This window comes from Ranitomeya imitator, chromosome 6 (assembly GCF_032444005.1).
Source record: "Ranitomeya imitator isolate aRanImi1 chromosome 6, aRanImi1.pri, whole genome shotgun sequence".
Taxonomy (NCBI): domain Eukaryota; kingdom Metazoa; phylum Chordata; class Amphibia; order Anura; family Dendrobatidae; genus Ranitomeya; species Ranitomeya imitator.
The window spans coordinates 126,993,411-127,013,566 of NC_091287.1; the positions used below are offsets into that span (position 1 = coordinate 126,993,411).

Genomic DNA, 20,156 nt, shown 5'->3' on the forward strand with positions numbered 1-20,156 from the left:
CGACAAGTGCTAAGCATCTCTGGAAACTCCTTCAAGATTGTTGGAAGACCATTCCCAATGACTACCTCTTGAAGCTCATCAAGAGAATGCCAATAGTGTGCAAAGCAGTCATCAAAGCAAGAGGTTTCTACTTTGAAGAACCTAGAATATAAGACATACCGTATATACTCGAGTATAAGCCGACCCGAGTACAAGCCGACCGCCCTAATTTTGTCACAAAAAACTGGGAAAACTTAATGACTCGAGCATAAGCCTAGGGTGGAAAATGCAGCAGCTACTGGTACATTTAAAAAAAAAAAAAAAAAGGTACCAATAACAGTATAATTAATTGAGATATCAGTAGGTTAAGTGTTTTTGAATATCCATATTGAATCAGGAGCCCCATATAATGCTCCATACAGTTCATGATGGGCCCCATAAGATGCTCCATACAGTTCATGATGGGCCCTATAAGATACTCCATATTAAAATATGCCCCATATAATGCTGCACAAAGGTTAATAATGGCCCCATAAGATGCTCCATAGAGACATTTGCCAAATATAATGCTGCACAGATGTTGATTATGGCCCTATAAGATACTCCATAGAGATATTTGACCCATATAGTGCTCCACAAATGCTGATTATGGCCCCATAAGATGCTCCATAGAGACATTTGCCCCATATGCTGTTGCTGCGATTTAAAGAAAAAAAAAATCACATACTCACCTCTCGTCGCTCAGGCCCCCGACACTTGCTATAGTCGCTGTATCTTCAGAGTCCTCTGCACCAACGTTCAGGCAGAAAGTGGGGACTAGCCACGTCATCGCAACCTCTGACCTGAGCGTCACTGCAGAGGACGCGGAAGAGTCGGAGCGGTGCCGGAACGATGAGAGGTGAATATTGCGCAGTGCTCCCCCTCCCCATTATACTCGCCTGCTCCCGGCGTGGTCCCTGCATCTCCGGTCGCTGACAGCTTCTTCCAGCATTGAACGGTCACCGTTACCGCTCATTACAGTAATGAATATGCAGCTCCACCCCTATGGGAGTGGAGTCGAGTCCATATTCATAACTGTAATGAGCGGTACCATGTGACTGCTCAACGCTAGAAGCGGTAAGCGCCCGGAGACGCAGGGAACGCGCCAGAAGCAGTTATGTCACAGCCGCCGCTCCCCTTCCCGCACCGACCCCCCAGGGACAATGACTCGAGTATAAGCCGAGGGGTGCACTTTCAGCCTAAAAAAAGGGCTGAAAATCTCGGCTTATACTCGAGTATATACGGTAATTTCAGTTGTTTCACACTTTTTTGTTAAGTATATAATTCCACATGTGTTAACTCAGTTTTGATGCATTCAGTGAGAATGTACAATTTTCATAGTCATGAAAATACAGAAAAATATGTAAATGAGAAGGTGTATCCAAACTATTGGTCTGTACTGTATTATTATATATATATATATATATATATATATATATATATATATACATACACACACACATATATACATACATACATACTACATAGTGGCCCGATTCAAACGCATCGGGTATTCTAGAATATGCATGTCCACGTAGTATATTGCCCAGCCACGTAGTATATTGCCCAAACACGTAATATATTGCCCAACCACGTAGTATATTGCCCAACCACGTAGTATATTGCCCAGCGACGTAGTATATTGCCCAGCGACGTAGTATATTGCCCAGCTACGTAGTATATTGCCCAGCTACGTAGTATATTGCCCAGCTACGTAGTATATTGCCCAGCCATGTAGTATATTGCCCAACCACGTAGTATATTGCCCAGCAACGTAGTATATTGCCCAGCAATGTAGTATATTGGCCAGCGACGTAGTATATAGCCCAGTCACGTATTGCCCAGCCACATAGTATATTGCCCAGTCACGTATTGCCCAGCCACATAGTATATAGCACAGCCCACGTAGTACGGTATATTGCCCAGCCACATAGTATATAGCAGAGCCACGTAGTATATTGCCCAGCACAGAGCCACGTAGTATAGAGACTTAAAAAAAAAAAAACATATACTCACCTATAGCCCGTTGAAGTCCTGCTATACTTACCCTCCGCCGCCTTTCTCGCTCCTCTCCACGCTCCCGGGATCGCTCCATTGCAAGCGGCAGCTTGCGGTCCCGTCCCAGGGCTGGTGTAGTGGTGGAGCAGGACCTATGATGACGTCGCGGTCACATGACCGTGACGTCACGGCAGGTCCTTGTCGCGCACCAGCCCTGGGACGGGAGCGGAAGCTGCCGCTTGCAATGGAGCGGTCCCAGGAGCGTGGAGAGGAGCGAGAAAGGCGGCGGAGGGTGAGTATATCAGGTTTTTTTAATTATTTTTAACATGACATTTTTACTATTGATGCTGCATAGGCAGCATCAATAGTAAATAGTTGGGGACACACAGGGTTAATAGCAGCGGTAACGGAGTGCGTTACACCGAAGGCCGTTACCGCTGCCATTAACCCTGTGTGAGCGATGAGTGGAGGGGATTACGGAGCGGGCGCCGGGCAGTGAGTGCAGGGGAGTAGGGGAGGGACTAATCGGACTGTGGCCGTCACTGATTGGTCGTGGCAGCCATGACAGGCAGCTGCCGAGACCAATCAGCGAACGAATAACCGTGACAGAAGGACAGACAAACGGAAGTCCCCCTGAGACAATTATGTATATAGATACACACACACACATTTTGTGTCGCCATTTCTTAGATCTGTAACTTTTTATTTCTCCACCGACAGACATGTATGAGGCCTTTTTGCTGCGTGGCCTTTTTGCTGCGTGTTGAGCTGATATTTTCATTAATACTATTTTGGTGTACAACCCACATTTTGGATGCTCTTAACTGAGTTTTTGCTTTGGGAAAGTGCGAGATGGGATATATTTTTATATTGGCTATTTGGTGTAATGTATTTGGCAATACCAAAAAGGTTTTTCTTTTTTTTTTTGCAATTTACATTTCAGGTGATTTCAGCTTTTACATTTTTTAATATGTTTTTGTATGTTTTGACTAGCTCTTTTAGGAGACTTGATCTTACAGTCACTTGGTTGAATACAATAGAACAGAATACTGGAAGTGATGAGATACAACAACTGATCCTGCTCCATACATTAATAGCGCACATGTACGGCGGTTGTAACTGAAGGGTTAAAAGGGTTTGTCATATCAGAGGACTCATGTGAAGCCTTCACTTTAAAGAGGTTCTGATGCAGCGCACACAAGACTTTAGCCAAAGAGAACACTCCAACTAGAATGTGCCATTTACTATATGCAAAATAACGTAAAGATCTTGTAGTAACATTTTTGACATTCTCAACCCAATTACGTATTTTAAACACCTCTAAAGCACCACTCCAGCGTTTCTTTTATTCCAATGTTGGAGTGGTGCTATTACTCTAAGTTCCCTGACTCTACTATTATATTCATCAGTTGGTGTGTTCCGCTATTCCTGGAGACGATTTGGTCCAGAGTAACCATCTTGTGACTGCGACTTCCAACTGACCAGAAGTCAGAGACAAGCTCTCGATGAACGTCTATGAGATCCCCGTTCTGGCTCTCAGACTTACATGGGGCAGAAACTGTGATCTATCAGGTCACAAACTACAGGAGGCCAACCAGAGGCAGAGAACAGTAGTAGGCAGCTGGTAAGTATCATACTGGGGGCAGGGAACTTGGCTTGGTTGCCCAACTCCAGCGCTGCAATAAATCTACCCACTGGAGTGGCACTTTAATAAAAAAAAAAAATACATTACACGGCCATAAGAGAACATTATACTAGTGTGATTTTGAAGGGATTTTCTGAGCTTACAAAAAAGTACTTAAACATGTCTCATTGCTCATTAGTCGATTCAACCACAGTGTGGAAGTATCTTTCATTTTCAGTATCTTGCATGACCTGTGCAGCACAGTTGTTTTAATGCTCTCAGTGCATGCTTTTGGGAAAGAATACTAATGTAAAGATTCTATTCCCTTCTTACATACATTGCCTTTACTTATAGTTTCCTCAGTCCCCCTTTATTAGTGTGCCATAATTGCTCACTGTACTCACAGACTGCACAGTAAGACATTGCCTGCTGGCCAGCATGTGAAACTTGCTACTTCCCAGACAGTGAGGAAGGTAAAGACCTAGAGGAGCTTAAAGGGAACCTGTCACCCCGTTTTTGAAAGATGAGATATAAATAGTGTGAAATAGGGGCAGAGCTGGGCTTTACATTAGTGTCCTTTTGGTGCCTTTATTCCCCCGGGATGCTGCTGAAATACCTTTGTGAAGTGTCCGTTTTGTCCTGTCAGTCAAGTTGGTCAGGTCGAATGGGCGTTGTAAAATAGCGGTTCCTCCCCCACCTCATGCGATTCCCTGCGAAGTTTAGTTCCGCCGTTGGCGTTATGTTTAGCGCTTGCGCAGTGAATTTGCCTCCGGCAATCTGTGGGCAAAGCATAATTGACATCATTGCGCATGCGCGGGCCTTCACTTTAGCCGGGGTGCCCCGGAAGTTGTCATATCGGCAAAGTGTTATTCTGGATGCCGTATCTCATCCCACACTGCGAGCGTAAGGCAGGCGAGCGATCTTGGCACAAAACTTACGCTCGCAGTGTGGGATGAGATACGGCATCCAGAATAACACTTTGCCGATATGACAACTTCCGGGGCACCCCGGCTAAAGTGAAGGCCCGCGCATGCGCAATGATGTCAATTATGCTTTGCCCACAGATTGCCGGAGGCAAATTCACTGCGCAAGCGCTAAACATAACGCCAACGGCGGAACTAAACTTCGCAGGGAATCGCATGAGGTGGGGGAGGAACCGCTATTTTACAACGCCCATTCGACCTGACCAACTTGACTGACAGGACAAAACGGACACTTCACAAAGGTATTTCAGCAGCATCCCGGGGGAATAAAGGCACCAAAAGGACACTAATGTAAAGCCCAGCTCTGCCCCTATTTCACACTATTTATATCTCATCTTTCAAAAACGGGGTGACAGGTTCCCTTTAAACATGAGACCACAAACGAGACCGGCTTACAGTGGGCATTTCAGCTAATGACAGTGACCCTTACTACATAGTTAGTGACGTGCGTTAAACAATATAAAATTATTAACTTGAAAGCCATTTTTTATCCTATTTTCATTTTTTAATTGAATACCATGTGTGCATCCGATTTCTTAAAAAATACAAAGCAAGCATTTATACAGTCCTTGAAAAATGCAATGAGGTCTGCCCTCAGCAAAACCATATACATGGAAACAGAATTGCTGAGAAGAACTTTAGTTAAAGAGAGTTTTAGCAAGGAAATTGCCAGTTAATAGAGGGAACCAGGTCACAGACTATTCACTGAACAGACCTTTGTAAGCAGTGAATAGCCAGGTTTTTTTCTATTGTGAAAAGACATGTTTCATCAAAGCCGGAGCTGTCCTGAGTGAAGCAAAAAAAAAAAAAGAAGTCCCATTCCACAACAGAACACAAGGGGACAAAGTCCAAGAAATGAATGAACATATACTCAAATGGTCAACACTATTTTTTTTAATCTTCACAGTTGCTAAGATCTTTGATTGCAAATGTGGTCTAGTTTACTGTAAGGTAAAGTTGTGCCTATATTGTGGTTGGTGTACACATCTAAAGCGTAATAGATAACATATACACTAAACATATACAAGGATACGTGTTAAAGTGTCTTTTAAATAGTAAGCAATGTAAACTAGTCAAAAATGACAAGGCATTTCCACAGTATATGCAGACCATAAGCAATAAAAGAAGTACCTTTCCATAAAAGAACAGTAAAATTTAGGATGTCAACCCCCAAGTACAAGCTTGACCAGTCCTTCCATTTGGCTTGGGCATGCAACACAATATGTATTGATAAACATAGGAGAGCTTCTTATTTGTTATAATTAATTTTAGAATGCGCCGAGAGAGAAACAAGAATCTGCTGCCATCAATTTTCAACATCTAATGGACATGTAGCCAGCATCTCTGGAAGCATCCCTTAATGGGGTTGGCCCAGTACCATTATATTGATTACTTACCCATAGGCTAGATAATTAAAAAATAAGATGGTAAGGGTCTGACACCCAGCAACCTTACCGATCAGCTGTTACAAGATCTAGTCACACCCCTGCTCTGGGTACTGAAAATCAGCTCCTTTTCAAATTAATAATCTTGAAAGTTCTTCAAATAAAACTGTAATGTTATGTAACAAATAATGGACTTCACAGGTAAAAACAATGACTTGTGTTTGAAGCAAAGGGTTGCAATCATACTGTTAAAAAATACGTAACTACAATAACTATCATTCTCTGAAATAAAAAAGGCACATTTCCAACATGTCATTGAAACAAGAAAACATTAAATCTTACCTTAACTAAACAATTTGTATGCCCAGGGACAGAACCATTGACGTATATGATGTTGTGTTTCGTATTCACTCTCCACACCTAATTAACAGAACAACAATACACATATTTTGATGGAAAATGAAAAAAGTGGCATTTACAAATAAGACATTTTGTTAAAACTGACCAAGAAATCTCAACGAGAAAACAATTGACCTTAAGTCCATAAGAAGTCCTGTAGAAGTTTCCCAATGGACCAGGCATTTTTGTACCTGGGAACACACGAGCTGGATCCTGTTGAAAAAAAAAAAACACGAATGCATTCACTTAGGAAATTCTTCAAAAATCAAGTTTAAAGAAAGTTTGTATTGATGGTTCTTCACTACTAAAATTATGAAGCAGCTAGCAAACGTGATAAGTTGATAAAATTGTCACTGTCCCATGAATGCGTGCATCACTGGTATCAATCCAACTTATTTTCTTATAAATTAAACTGAAGAAGGCTAACTATGTTACACAAATGTTATAAAATAAGGAGAGACAGTACTCAGCTAGGTAAGAGTTCTCTGACAGGGACTCTAAGTCAGACCTCCTTTCTTTGCATTGATGAAGGGCAAACACCCCAAAACATTTGTACCCAAGTGGGGTTTCTGGTCTGGCTTTTTAACCTAAGTCATGTGGCAAAGCTAGCTAAATGCTTTAAATTGACTTGTCGGATTGCTACTTCCAATAGGTGGCACTAGAGTTTCATTACTCTCTGAAGAGTCCATTTGCATATTTAAATTTCCAGAGGAGCACTGCATGGCCTGCAAGTCTTCTTATGTCACACTACCTACATGGAGAGACAATAGACTCGTCGGCAAAACTTTTACCCCTTAGTGACAGAGCCAATTTTTACAATTCTGACCACTGACATTTTATGAGGTTATAACTTTGGAAAGCTTTAACGGATCCCGCTGATTCTGAGATTGTTTTTTCATGACATTTTATACTTCATGATAGTGGTAACATTTCTTCGATATTACTTGCGATTATTTATGGAAAAATATGGAAATATGGCGAAAATTTTAAAAATTTTGCAATTTTCAAACTTTGAATTTTTATGCCCTTAAATCAGAGAGATATGTCACACAAAACAGTTAATAAATAACATTTCCCACATGTCTACTTTACATAAGCACAATTTTGGAAACATTTCTTTTTGCTAGGAAGTTATAAGTGTTATAAGTTGACTAGCTATTTCTCATTTTTACAACAAAATTTACAAAACCATTTTTTTTAGGGACCATCTCTCACATTTAAAGTCACTTTGAGGGGTGTAAATGACAGAAAATACCCAAACTTGACGCCATTCTAAAAACTACACACCTCAAGGTGCTCAAAACCACATTCAAGAAGTTTATTAACCCTTGTCGTGCTTCACAGCAACTGAAACAATGTGGAAGGAAAAAAAATGAACATTTAACTTTTTTTCGCAAACATTTTACTTCAGAACCAATTTTTTTATTTTCACAAGTGTAAAAAGAGAAAATGAACACCAAAATGTGTTGTGCAATTTCTCCTGAATACACAGATACCCCATATGTGGGGGTAAACCACTGTTTGGGTGCACGGCAGGGCTTGGAAGAGAAGGAGCGCTGTTTGACTTTTTCAATGCAGAATTGGCTGGAATTGAGATCGGACGCCATGTCGCGTTTGGAGAGCCCCTGATGTGCCTAAACAGTGGAAACCGCCCACAAGTGACAGCATTTTTGGAAACTAGACCCCTTAAGGAACTTGTCTCGATGTGTGGTGAGCACTTTAAACCCCCAGCTGCTTCACAGAACTTTATAATGCAGAGCCGTGAAAATAAAAAATCCTTTTTTTCCCTCAAAAATGATTTTTAGCTCGCAATTTGTTATTTTCTCAAGGGTAAAAGGAGAAATTGGACCTCAAAATTTGTTGTCCAGTTTGTCCTGAGTATGCTGATACCCTATATGTGGGGGGGGACCACTGTTTTGGCACACATCGGGGCTCGGAAGGGAAGTAGTGACGTTTTAAAATGCAGACTTTGATGGATTGGTCTGCGGGCGTTATGTTGCGTTTGCAGAGCCCCTGATGTAACTAAATAGTAGAAACCCCCCAAAAGTGACCCCATTTTGGAAACTAGACCCCCGAAGGAACTTCTCTAGATGTGTGGTGAGCACTTTGAACCCCCTAGTGCTTCACAGAAGTTTATAATGCAAAGTCGTGAAAATATATATATTTTTTTCTCACAAAAATGATTTTTTTAGCCCCCAATTGTTTTTTAATTTTTGCAAGGGCAACAGGAGAAATTGGACCCCAAAAGTTGTTGTCCAATCAGTCCTGAGTACGCTGATGCCCCCTATGTTTGGGTAAACCACTGTTTGGGCGCACGGCAGAGCTCAGAAGAGAGGGAGCACCAATTGACTTTTTGAACGCAAAATTGGCTGTCGCGTTTGGAGACCCCCTGATGTACCTAAAAAGTGGAAACCCCCCCAATTTTAACTCCAACCGTAACCCCAACACACCCCTAACACTAATCAACAACAATCCATAACCCAACAATCCATAACCCTTATCAAAACCCTAACCCGAAAACACCCCTAACCAAATCCCTAAGCCCAACACACACCTAATCATAATCTCAACCCTAACCCTAATCCCAAACCTAACCCTAATCCCAACCTTAACCCCAATACCCACCCTAATCCAAACTCTAACCCTAACTTTAGCCCCAACCCAAGCCCTAACCCTAACTTTAGCCCCAACCCAAGCCCTAACCCTAACTTTAGCCCCAACCCTAACCGGAAAATAGAAATACATCCTTTTTTTGTTATTTTATCGTTTTTTCCTAACTAAGGGGGTGATTAAGGAGGGAGTTATTTACAATTTTTTTTTATTTTAATCACTGTGATTTGGTCACTGAGATCCTATCACAGTGACCAAAATAAAACAAGTGGAAGAATCTTCCTCTGCCGGCCGGCACATCACGGCGGGCGCACTGGAGGAAGCCGGCGGCCAGGAGGGGACCAGGAGGACCCAGGGACACCGGTAAGTATGACAGGGTCCCCGAATCCCCCTATTTCTCTGTACTCTGATGTGCGATCACATCAGAGGACATCGAATGACACGCCGTTTTTTTTTTTCTTTTTGCTGTCGCCCGCCGGTAAATGGTTATTTACCGGCGATCACAAAACAAGGATCGGTAAAAACCAACCCTGATCATGTTCTTTTGGGTCTCTGCTACCCCCGGCAGCCGAGACCCCAAAGATCTGCGCATGTGCCCGCCATTTTTTTCCCGGAAAAAGATGGTGGCACCCATCGGGAGCCACGTGGAGCATCGGGGCAGACGGGTGAGTATCGGGGAACCCATTTCCCTGTCCTCTGATGTGCGATCACATCGGAGGACAGAGAAATTAAATGGGAAATAGCGGTTTGTTTTTCTTTGCAGCCGCCGGTAAACGGTCATTTACCGGCGATCACAACCCGGGGGCCGGTAAAAACCGATCCGAATCATGTTCTCTGGGGTCTCGGCTACCCCTGGCAACCGAGACCCCAGAGAAATTCCGACTCTGGGGGGGCGCTATACACTTTTTCCACAGTGCCGTTAATTAACGGCGCAGTGGTTTAAGTACCCTTAACTGCTGTCGTTAAAAGGCGTATCGGCGGCGGTCGTTAAGGGGTTAAATTAGAGCAATATGGTATGGGAAATATAAGGCCAGGAAAAAGTATGCAGCTGATGAATTCCACTGGCAACCCCACTATTAGAAGCGGACATAAAGGACACCGACAAATTCTGAATGAAAATAGAGAAACAAGAGAAACAGACTACAAACTAAAATGTGTCTATACAAATGAACAGAGAACGGGAAATGAACAAGGAGAATTGGAGCTGCTCACACAGGAAAAGCGATATGATGTCTTAGGCACCACTGAAACTTGATGGGATGATACATATGATTGGAAGACAAACCTTGAAGACTTCAACTTATTTTTAAGAAACAGGCTTAACAAGAAGGGAGTAGGTGTTACACTATATGTTAGGAAAGTAAATCTCAGAGAATGGTAGCTCTGCTAAAACTATTTGGGCAAGAGCACAAGACGAACAGAAAAGACAGTATTGACGGTGTTTACTATAGGCCACTTGGAGAGACTGAAGATATGGACAAACTATTTTTACATAAGACGTCTATTGTACTAAAAAGAAATTACGACATAGTGATCGGCCCACCTCTTCCGACAAGCCTACAACCTGCAGTAACCACCGATCGACCAAACCACTGCACGACCAATTCTACCCTCACCTACTGTATCCTCACCCATCCCTTGTAGATTGTGAGCCCTCGCGGGCAGGGTCCTCTCTCCTCCTGTACCAGTCGTGACTTGTATTGTTTAAGATTATTGTACTTGTTTTAATTATGTATATCCCTCCTCACACGTAAAGCGCCATGGAATAAATGGCGCTATATTAATAATAATAATCATCATGGGAGATTTTTAACTATCGAGATATTTGTTGAGAATCTCTCTCAGGTAAAAATAATGGGTCCAGAAAATTCTTATCTTCTCTCATTGCCAACTTTCTCTTTCAAAAGAGCTGAAGAGCTATGTTATGCATGTCTAGCAAAGAATGCCGTTCGATATGCTATATTTGTAATGTTTTTTACATACGTTACCTGTATTTCTATTGCCACTACTTGTTCCCTTGTCCAAAATGGCCGCGATAGTAGTGCGCGTGCGCAGTGGATCCCCGATCAGGCCGTGCCTCCAAAGGCATCTTGAGAGCGACGCGCAGACTGTATGACGTCATGGGAACATTTTCTCCCTCTCTGCACGCCGTTTTGATTGCCGAAAGAGACGCGGTGCCGACGGTTTGATCCACCCCCATGCGCCATGTGATCAAGGCGGTAATTAGACAATACGTGTGCTTTCGATATATAAGACCCCTTGTTGCATTTTATGGGTTAGTGCAATTTGGGTGGGGGCAGTAGTGATTTGATGGAGTTACATGGATGGACCTTTTTGCTACTTAGCTTATGGTTGACATAGCATCCTTTACTTTAGTAGCTCCTATATTAGTATTTTTGCCCCACCAAGTGGAGTACTTGCTCCACGTGCTGCACCTTTTTGCACCTTTACGTGTTCATGAATGTGTCTCCTTATAGATGTGTCTTTTAGTCATTTACCCTATCCTCATCATCAGTCTTAGTTGTAATTTTACTATTTTTTGGAATTATGTCAATAAAATTTGCACGTTTTATAATGAAACGGTTTATGTTTTAATTATCAATGGGGCAGCATGCTCTCAGTTGATTCCTAGGATCTTTCTCTTTCAAAAGGTAGAAAAGAAAACAAGACGATTTGCCATCGTGGACCTAATGCTTATCAACAAGGAGGAAATGGAAGTGGAAGTAAAAGGTGGCTGGGAATTTAGGAGGCAGCGATCACGCAATCCTCGAATTTTGGATTACATGCGAAGGAAGACCTGCGAGGAGGAAGATTTTAAGGTTGGACTTCGGAAAAGCAAATTTTTATGAACTCAGAGGGGATGAAAGGTCCATTGGCTGGAAGTTCTAAAGGACAGAAATGTCCCAGAAAGATGGGAGATTTTGCTAAATGAAATTCTCATTGCACAATCAGTAATCATCGGGAAAAGAAGGAAGAAATGGAAGCATTTAAAGAGACCAGTATGGATGAACACGGAACTTAAACACTTGCTAAAAAAATGTATATCAAATGGCTAGTAGGGGGCATATCTAAAGAAGAATATAAGTGCATGTCACAAAATTAGAATATCATCAAAAAGTATTTATTTCAGTTCTTCAATACAAAAAGTGAAACTCATTTTAGACAGTCATTACATACAGAGTGATGTATTTCAAGTGTTTATTTTTGTTAATGTTGATGATTATGGCTTACAGCTAATGAAAACTCAAATGTCATTATCTCAGTAAATTAGAATACTTTATAACACCAGCTTGAAAACATGATTGTAAAATCCCAAATGTTGGCCTACTGAAATGTATGTTCAGTAAAAGCACTCAGTACTTGGTTGGGGCTCCTTTGGCATCAATTACTGCATCAATGCAGTGTGGTATGGAGGCGATCAGCCTGTGGCACTGCTGAGGTGTTATGGAAGCCCAGGTTGCTTTGATAGTAGCCTTCAGCTCATCTGCATTGTTGGGTTTGGTGTCTCTCATCTTCCTCTTGACAATACCCCATAGATTCTCAATGGGGTTAAGGTCAGGTGAGTTTGCTGGCTAATCAAGCACAGTGATACTGTTGTTTTTTAAAACAGGTATTGGTACTTTTGGCAATGTGGACAGGTGCCAAGTCCTGCTGGAGAATTAAATTTCCATCTCCAAAAAGCTTGTCAGCAGAGGGGAGCATGAAGTGCGCTAAAATTTCCTGGCTGACTTTGGTCTTGATAAAACACAGTGTATCTACACCAGCAGATAACATAGCAACATAAAACCATCACTGATTGTTAAAAATTCACACTAGACCTTAAGCAGCTTGGATTGCCCATCTCTCCACTCCTCCTCCAGACCCTGGGACATTGATTTCCAAGGTCTAGTGTGAAGTTTCCACAATCAGTGATGGTCTGGGGAGTCATGTCATCTGTTGGTGCAGGTCCACTGTGTTTTATCAAGACCAAAGTCAGCACAGCCATCTACCAGGAAATTTTAGAGCACTTATGCTTCCCTCTGCTGACAAGCTTTTTGGAATTGGAAATTTCATTCTCTAGCAGGAATTGGCACCTGTCCACACTGCCAAAAGTAACATAGTTAGCAAGGACGAAAAAAGACATTTGTCCATCCAGTTCAGCCTACAATCCATCAGAATAAATCCCCAGATCTATGTCCTTCTAAAGAACCTAATAACTAAGATACAATATTGTTACGTTCCAGGAAGACATCCAGGCCTCTCTTGAACCCCTTGACTCATCTTTATAGTTTATGATGACAAGGACAGTACCGGCAAGAAAAATCTTTACACTTGTGCAGCAAAAAAAAAAAACTTTACATGTAAAATCCACATCATAATTTCACTTTTTAAAAGTGTACACAATGGGGGAGATAATAAAAAACTGTCTAATATTAAAGCTGGCTTTATTGCAAATATCAACCAATCAACGCTCAGTTTTCACTTCTCTGGTTAAGCGAAAGCTGCACTATGATTGGTTGTTATGTTGTTATGTGCAGCCCAGCCAGTTTTGCTATTAGGCGGTCTTTTATTATCTCCCTCAGTTTTTTATTATCTCCCACAATGGGTCGAAAGAAGCTTAAAATGGAAGAAATGGAAGAGAAATCCCGTGCCTTGACTCTGCTCGAGAAGGGGGATTCGGTGATTGCTGTAGCTAGAGATCTGGGAGTGTCAAGAGAAGCAATTTATCAACTGAAGCGGTCGGCGGCATCATTGCCTCCTGGGATGGTACCGCAGAGAAAATCAGGCTCTGGCGCACCTAAGAAGACTTCACCAAGGACTGATAAGCTTCTGAAGCGTGAAGTGATGTCACATCCTTCTATAACTGCCGTTGAACTAAAAAACAAGTCCCCTATGCTCCTCCAGAACATCGCAACTTGGACAATTCATCACCGCCTGCAGAAGGACCTGGGTCTACCAAGTTGCCGTGCGCAAAGAAGCCCCTGCTCACAGCAGCAATGAAGAAAAAAAGGCTTGCCTTTTGTAAAAAATATCAAGATTGGACATCGGAAGGGTGGAAGAAAGTGATGTTTAGTGATGAGAGAACTTTCAGGCTGGTCAGGGGAGGCTCAAAGGTCGTGCGTCGTCTGAGCACCGTGTCACGGTATGAGACAAAATATACAGTTAAGACTGTTAAACACCCTGACAGTGTGATGGTGTGGGGTGCTGAATCCATGACTAAGCGACTGCAGATGGTGATAAAATGTAAGGGTGACATGACAAAATACTAATTGTAATAAAAAATCCACAATAAAACACTTGAATCCACTTGAATATTAAGATTTTGGGGTTTCATTGAACTTGTAAAGATTTTTTTTGCCGGCACTGTAACTCCCCAGAATACCTCTTTAACATGTGAAGAATAAAATGCTGTTATCCCCCATACACCATGAAAATTATTTACTGACTTACACCACCAGCAATAGCTCCAGGCCTACGATGTGTTTTGGTCTGTCCATGAGATGCTGGCTGGCCTTTAAATCCCCATCTCTTCATGACTCCTTGAAATCCTTTACCAATTCTGAAAGAAAAGGAAACCAAGAAAGTAATTTTCTGGTAATGTGTTAGAAAAACAAAAATTCGTAACCATAACATGTTAGTTACTATATATTGGAGATTAATGACAGTGTTGCTAAATTGTTCTGGACGTAGATGACAAAAAGTATACAGTGCAGTTTATCCCAATTCACGCCAAAATTAGTTAGCAAAAATTATTCTGTTATGTACCTCAGAAATATAATTTCTGTAGTAAAAAAAAAAAAAAGTCCTAAAAAAATGGGAGAAATAAAAAAGGTTTTTGGAATACGATGATGAAATAAATGAGAGAAACGCTTGGCTCTTAATCTTAGCACAAAATGACGTACGGTACACGTACATGAGCGGCGGTTAGAGTGTGTGGATGGGGTTAAGGAGTTGAGCTACCTATACAAGCGGTAGATGCAGGCTATGTTACACAGCCAACGTGTGACAGAACACACAGCTCCTGAGCTTTTAACAATTTAAATGCCACTGTCAACCAATGACAGCGGCATATAAATGGAATCGTTGCTGATGCGCTACAGTACATCAGCCTGGTCCAATGACACGATTGTGGTGCACAAATGAATTGCCATGGCAGCCAGGGACCTAGTAAAGGATCCTGCCAGTGTCATCTTGGTACTGTTGTGAAGCTCAGTGGTATGGTACATGCCGTATAAGCAATCAGACAATCAAACATTTCAGTCCCCTAAGTTGACTAAAAATAAAGTAAAAAAAAAAAAAATAACAACAATGTTAAAAATATATATATAAAAAAAATTTAAGGAATTCTGTCACCAGGTTTTTGACACCTAATCTGACAGCAGCATAATGTACAAATACCCTGATTCCAGCGATGCGTCGCTTACTGGGCTGCTTGTTGTAGTTTTAATAATCTACTGCTGAGAAAACAGTGCATCACTAGTGGACTTGTAAACCTGCTGGAATGTAGTCTACCATATTCTATTTAACCCTGCGCCTACCAATCACGGATTGCCAGCTTTCTGTGTGTATTGTGGATAGGCAGAAAGCCGTGAATCAGCGGTGGGGGCGGGGCTAAAAAGAGCTCAGCAATCAGAGAACTAGTAGATCTGCAGCAGAGAATATTGTAGCATGCAGACCACAACGTGATACATTGCTGGACTGAAAAAAAAGTGTTGCGTCTTTGGTCTATTAAAATCTAAATACAGTAAAGAGACATGAAATCAAATGCCAGAATTGTAGCTTTTTTTTTTTAAGACATCACTCCACCCTTAAAAAAAAAAAAAAATGCAATGCAAAAAGAAGAAAAATGTCATAACGTTTAAGTAAAGTGGTTGGGAGAGTGCATCTATGGTAAAGTTGCAGCGATACTTATACTAGAGCTTGAGATTTTTTCCTAGTTTTGCTTTTCAATATTTACCACTGTTAAACATTCCTTCTGTGGAAGAAACTACAACTGGCTGGAAGGAAACTGTCCCAAGAGGTGGTGTCCGTTTATTAGTAACCATTTACAAACAACTGCTCTGTCTGATGTGCCAATAACTCGGTAATCAGAAAATCGGAATGATTCTCGGGTGCACATAAGCTGGCATCAGGTGCCATAAATTAGGTCAGTGTCACAGCATGCAGCATTTCATTGTTCACTGTAACATTACAAATGCGTTGAATGGATCTGCTTTGTTCTGAAGCCTGTACCGAAATGGAACAGTGCTGAACAGCAGTACAATGCCAATTAGGGCACTCCGTGGCCAAGGATCTTTACTGCTGCTTCGGTAAATATATGGATGTATTTTAGCAGGCATGATGCCCACTGGGAGCGCTCACCTGATGATGCCAACCTAAGCAGAGAAAGTGCTCATTATATAATGGCACACACAGATCATCTGGAAGTGGGTGAGAAAGCAAACCAAATTATCTCTCTGTGGCCATGTTCCTTTATTGTATGATAAACATGCGATAAGTTTTGGTTCTTGGCAGAATTCATATATGCACTAACACAGATTACTACAAAGATTCAAAGTCTAAAAAAAAAAATATGAAAACCCCAAACCCTCCTTAACCCATTTTTCAAAAACTTCAATGACAACCAGTATGGCAGGAACCACGGTTTCCCAGCTTTCCAAAACCCTTAACACCTCATTTGGGTATCTGTTTTTCATGTCTGTGTTCTCTCCAGTTTTGCATGGATGGGGAAGCCACAGTTTTGGTAGCGATACACATGGGGTCCTCATTTCCTCATCTTATTATCGCCTACGTCACAGGTTCTTTGGTTTTCACACTGTCATTTATTTTCAAAATCTTTACGCTCATTTGAACTGCTGGTTAGGTTTCACTGGCATTCGCTCATTTTCTATTATTCCTTATTTTCTGTGGAACAGCTATTTAAAGGGACACTGTCACCTGAATTTGGAGGGAACACTCTTCAGCCATGGAGGCGGGGTTTTTAGGTGTTTGATTCACCCTTTCCTTACCCGCTGGCTGCAATATTGGATTGAAGTTCATTCTCTGTCCTCCATAGTACATGCCTGCGCAAGGCAAAATTGTCTTGTACAGGCATGTACTACGGAGGACAGAGAATGAACTTCAATCCAATATTGCAGCCAGCGGGTAAGGAAAGGGTGAATCAAAAACCCCAAAACCCCGCCTCCATGGCTGAAGATTGTTCCCTCCAAATTCAGGTGACAGTGTCCCTTTAAGGTAATTATTTTTATTCGTGGTTATTAGACTTTGATATTGTCCTATTCATATCATAACTATCACTTCATGATGTCAGAACATTTCTACTGATGCTGATGTGTTCGTGTACTATTCTAAATATCCTATTTATTGCTGTTACTTTGGTAGATGAGGACAAGTGTTTTCTCCATTGTGGGCACACCTCGTTTTGTAAATATAGCCTATTGGCATTTTAATCGTTATTATACTTTTGTATTGTCATACCGATAAAAATAAGATTAGCTGCATACATGCTACTAAATTGACTAATTGGTGTGCTTCTCTTAAAGGGAACCTGTCATCAGGATTGTGCTCAGTAACCTATAGACAGTGTCTGTTTGGCGTCATTATACTGATTAAAATGATACCTGGGTTGATGAAATCAATTCATACTGAAGACTGCTGACAGGTCACTGATCCCTCAGTGACCTGCCCCCTAGTTAACATAATGAATATTCTATATACATACTAAAAAAAAAAAATAATTAAAACTTCTGCAGGCAAGCGCCGGCTGTGGCACCTGCACTGCAGCATAATTTCATGTGTACAGTGTTTATAATTATTATGCTTTAGATTTATCCTGATATTCAAAAAAATAAATAATTCCACTTGAAAATGGCACCCGCCACGCCTGTGCAGTAGCAGCTATCGGTGTACATAGAGGTGATCCGATAGCTGCTACTGTGCAAGCGCTGGCGGCGAAATCTTGGAGAAGAAAAAAATTTTTCTCCAAGATGGTGCCGCCGGCGCATGCGCAGTAGCAGCTATCGGCGATCGTAGTTTGCATATATAATATTCATTATGTTAACTAAGGGGCAGGTCGCTGAGGGATCAGTGACCTGTTAACAGGCAGCGTTATGAATATACAATCTACTACGCAATAAATAAAGATTTGCAACTGGAATACTTCAATCAGTGATCTCTAGGATGTGGTATTTCAGTATTCCCTTTAATTTTTTGAGCAGTGTAGATCTCCCTGAGAATTTGACCCCAGAGCTTATTTAAACGTGTTTACCAGTGTGATGTCCAATGGCTAGAGCACGGATTTCTCATGGAAGTCAGTTGCCATGTTTGGAGTTCTGGGAGGAAGGGAGAACAAAAAAACTCAAAAGTTCAGGTCCCCATTGTTTTCAATGGGGTTTGGGGTCGGGTACAACTGAACTTTGGAATAAAGTTCAGGTCAGGTACCAGAACCCGAATTTCCACAGGTCTGCTCATCCTTAGTAATAGCCGCTCTCCTGATCTCACTGCAGAGCGGTGTGACTATAGCTGACATCTGCAGGTTCCTCTCAGGTTCAGACTCCATCTGACAGGCAGACAGTGTTACAATATTGTTGCAATAAAGTAGACATGTGAGAGCTGCAAAAATGAGTTTGCAATGAAACAAAGGTCAGTTCTGTTGTTCTGTGTTAGGCTACTTTCACACTAGCGTTTTTTGCAATACGTCAATGCGTCGTTTAGGAGAAAAAACGCATCCTGCAAAGTTGTCTGCAGGATGCATTTTTTCCCCATAGACTAACATTAGCGACGCATTGCGACGTATGGCCACACGTCGCAACCATCGTGCGACGGTTGCGTCGTGTTTTGGCGCACCGTCGGCACAAAAAAAGTTACATGTAACTTTTTTTGCGCGTCGTGTTCGCCATTTCCGACCGTGCATGTGCAGCCGAAACTCCGCCCCTCCTCCCCGGACCTTACAATGGGGCAGCGGAAGCGTCGTAAGACTGCTTCCGCTGCCCACGTCGGGCATTATTTTCACAAAGCGGGTCGGCATGCCGACGCTAGTGTGAAAGCAGCCTTAGTTACTTGTCTCACATTGGTAACTTGCCCTTTTAATAAAAATAAGCTCTGGATATGGATTCTTATGCAGTTTATTATTTGGCCCATATATCTTAACAGCTCATTTACATATAAGAAAAACATACGGTAACATTGGATCGCAGATATCAAGGTATCATTTTATGCAGCTTCTCAAGACCTACATGTCCTCAATGACGAGGTTAGTGAGCGCCCTCTGCCTGAACAGTCACTGCAGAGACCCGGAAGACACAGCAGAGCGCGGTGATGGAACAGGTGAATATCAAGTGCTGAGGGCCTGAGCCAGCGGTGACACAGGCATCTGGCTCCCAGCAACGAAAGGCGAGCATGCCAGTTTTCTTTTCAAATCGCGACAGCAGCATATGGGGCATATTATTCTAAGGAGCATCTTATGGAGCAATCAACCTTTGAGCAGCATTATATGGGGAATAATATTCTATGGATCATCTTATGGGGCCCATCAACCTTTGTGCAGCATTACATGGGGCATAATATTCTATGGCGCATCTTATGGGGCCCATCATTAACCTTTTATGCAGCATTATATGAGGCATATTTTAATATGGAGCATATTATGGGGCCCATCATGAACTGTATGCAGCATTATATGGGGCTCCTGATTCAATATGGACATTCAAAAACATTTAACCTACTGATGTCTCAATCAATTTCACTTTTATTGGTATCTATTTGTATTTTTGAAATTTACCCATAGCTGCTGCATTTTCCACCCTAGGCTTGTATTTGTGTCAATAAGTTTTCCCAGTTTCTGGTGGCAAAATTAGGGGGGTCGGCTTATACTCGGGTCGGCTTATACTCGAGTACATACGGTAGTTCATTTTGATCACTGTGATAGACCCTACCACAGTGTTCAAAATAAAAAACACAGTAAATCAACCCCCCCCCCTCCCTTATCACCTTCTTAGTTAGGCAAAAATAAAAATTTCTATTTTGGTTAGGGTTGGGGCAAGATTAGGGTTAGAGCTAGGGTTAGGGCTGTTTTGGGATTGGAGTTAGAATTCAGGTGTTTCCACTGTTTAGGCACATCACAGGGTCTCCAAACCCGACAAGGCGCCCGCCATTAATTCC

The 20,156-nt window shown here is 41.9% G+C and overlaps 1 protein-coding gene across 2 annotated transcripts in view; it reads right to left on the minus strand.

Moving 5' to 3' along the window:
• The window catches only part of MRPL3 (mitochondrial ribosomal protein L3), a 104,859-nt gene that overhangs the window by 23,205 nt on the left and 61,498 nt on the right, over positions 1 to 20,156 (minus strand). Inside the window, exons 7-9 of one of the 2 annotated variants that reach the window (XR_011314001.1) lie at positions 14,448 to 14,556; positions 6,514 to 6,620; positions 6,351 to 6,428 (exon numbers count right to left, since the gene is read on the minus strand). Coding sequence is in view for 1 of the 2 variants with exons in the window: in XM_069730082.1 (XP_069586183.1) it covers positions 6,351 to 6,428; positions 6,543 to 6,620; positions 14,448 to 14,556 (265 nt within the window). In the remaining variant the exon portion in view is untranslated. The remainder of the gene's footprint in view (positions 1 to 6,350; positions 6,429 to 6,513; positions 6,621 to 14,447; positions 14,557 to 20,156) is intronic. The other variant, XM_069730082.1, reaches the window with a different exon arrangement.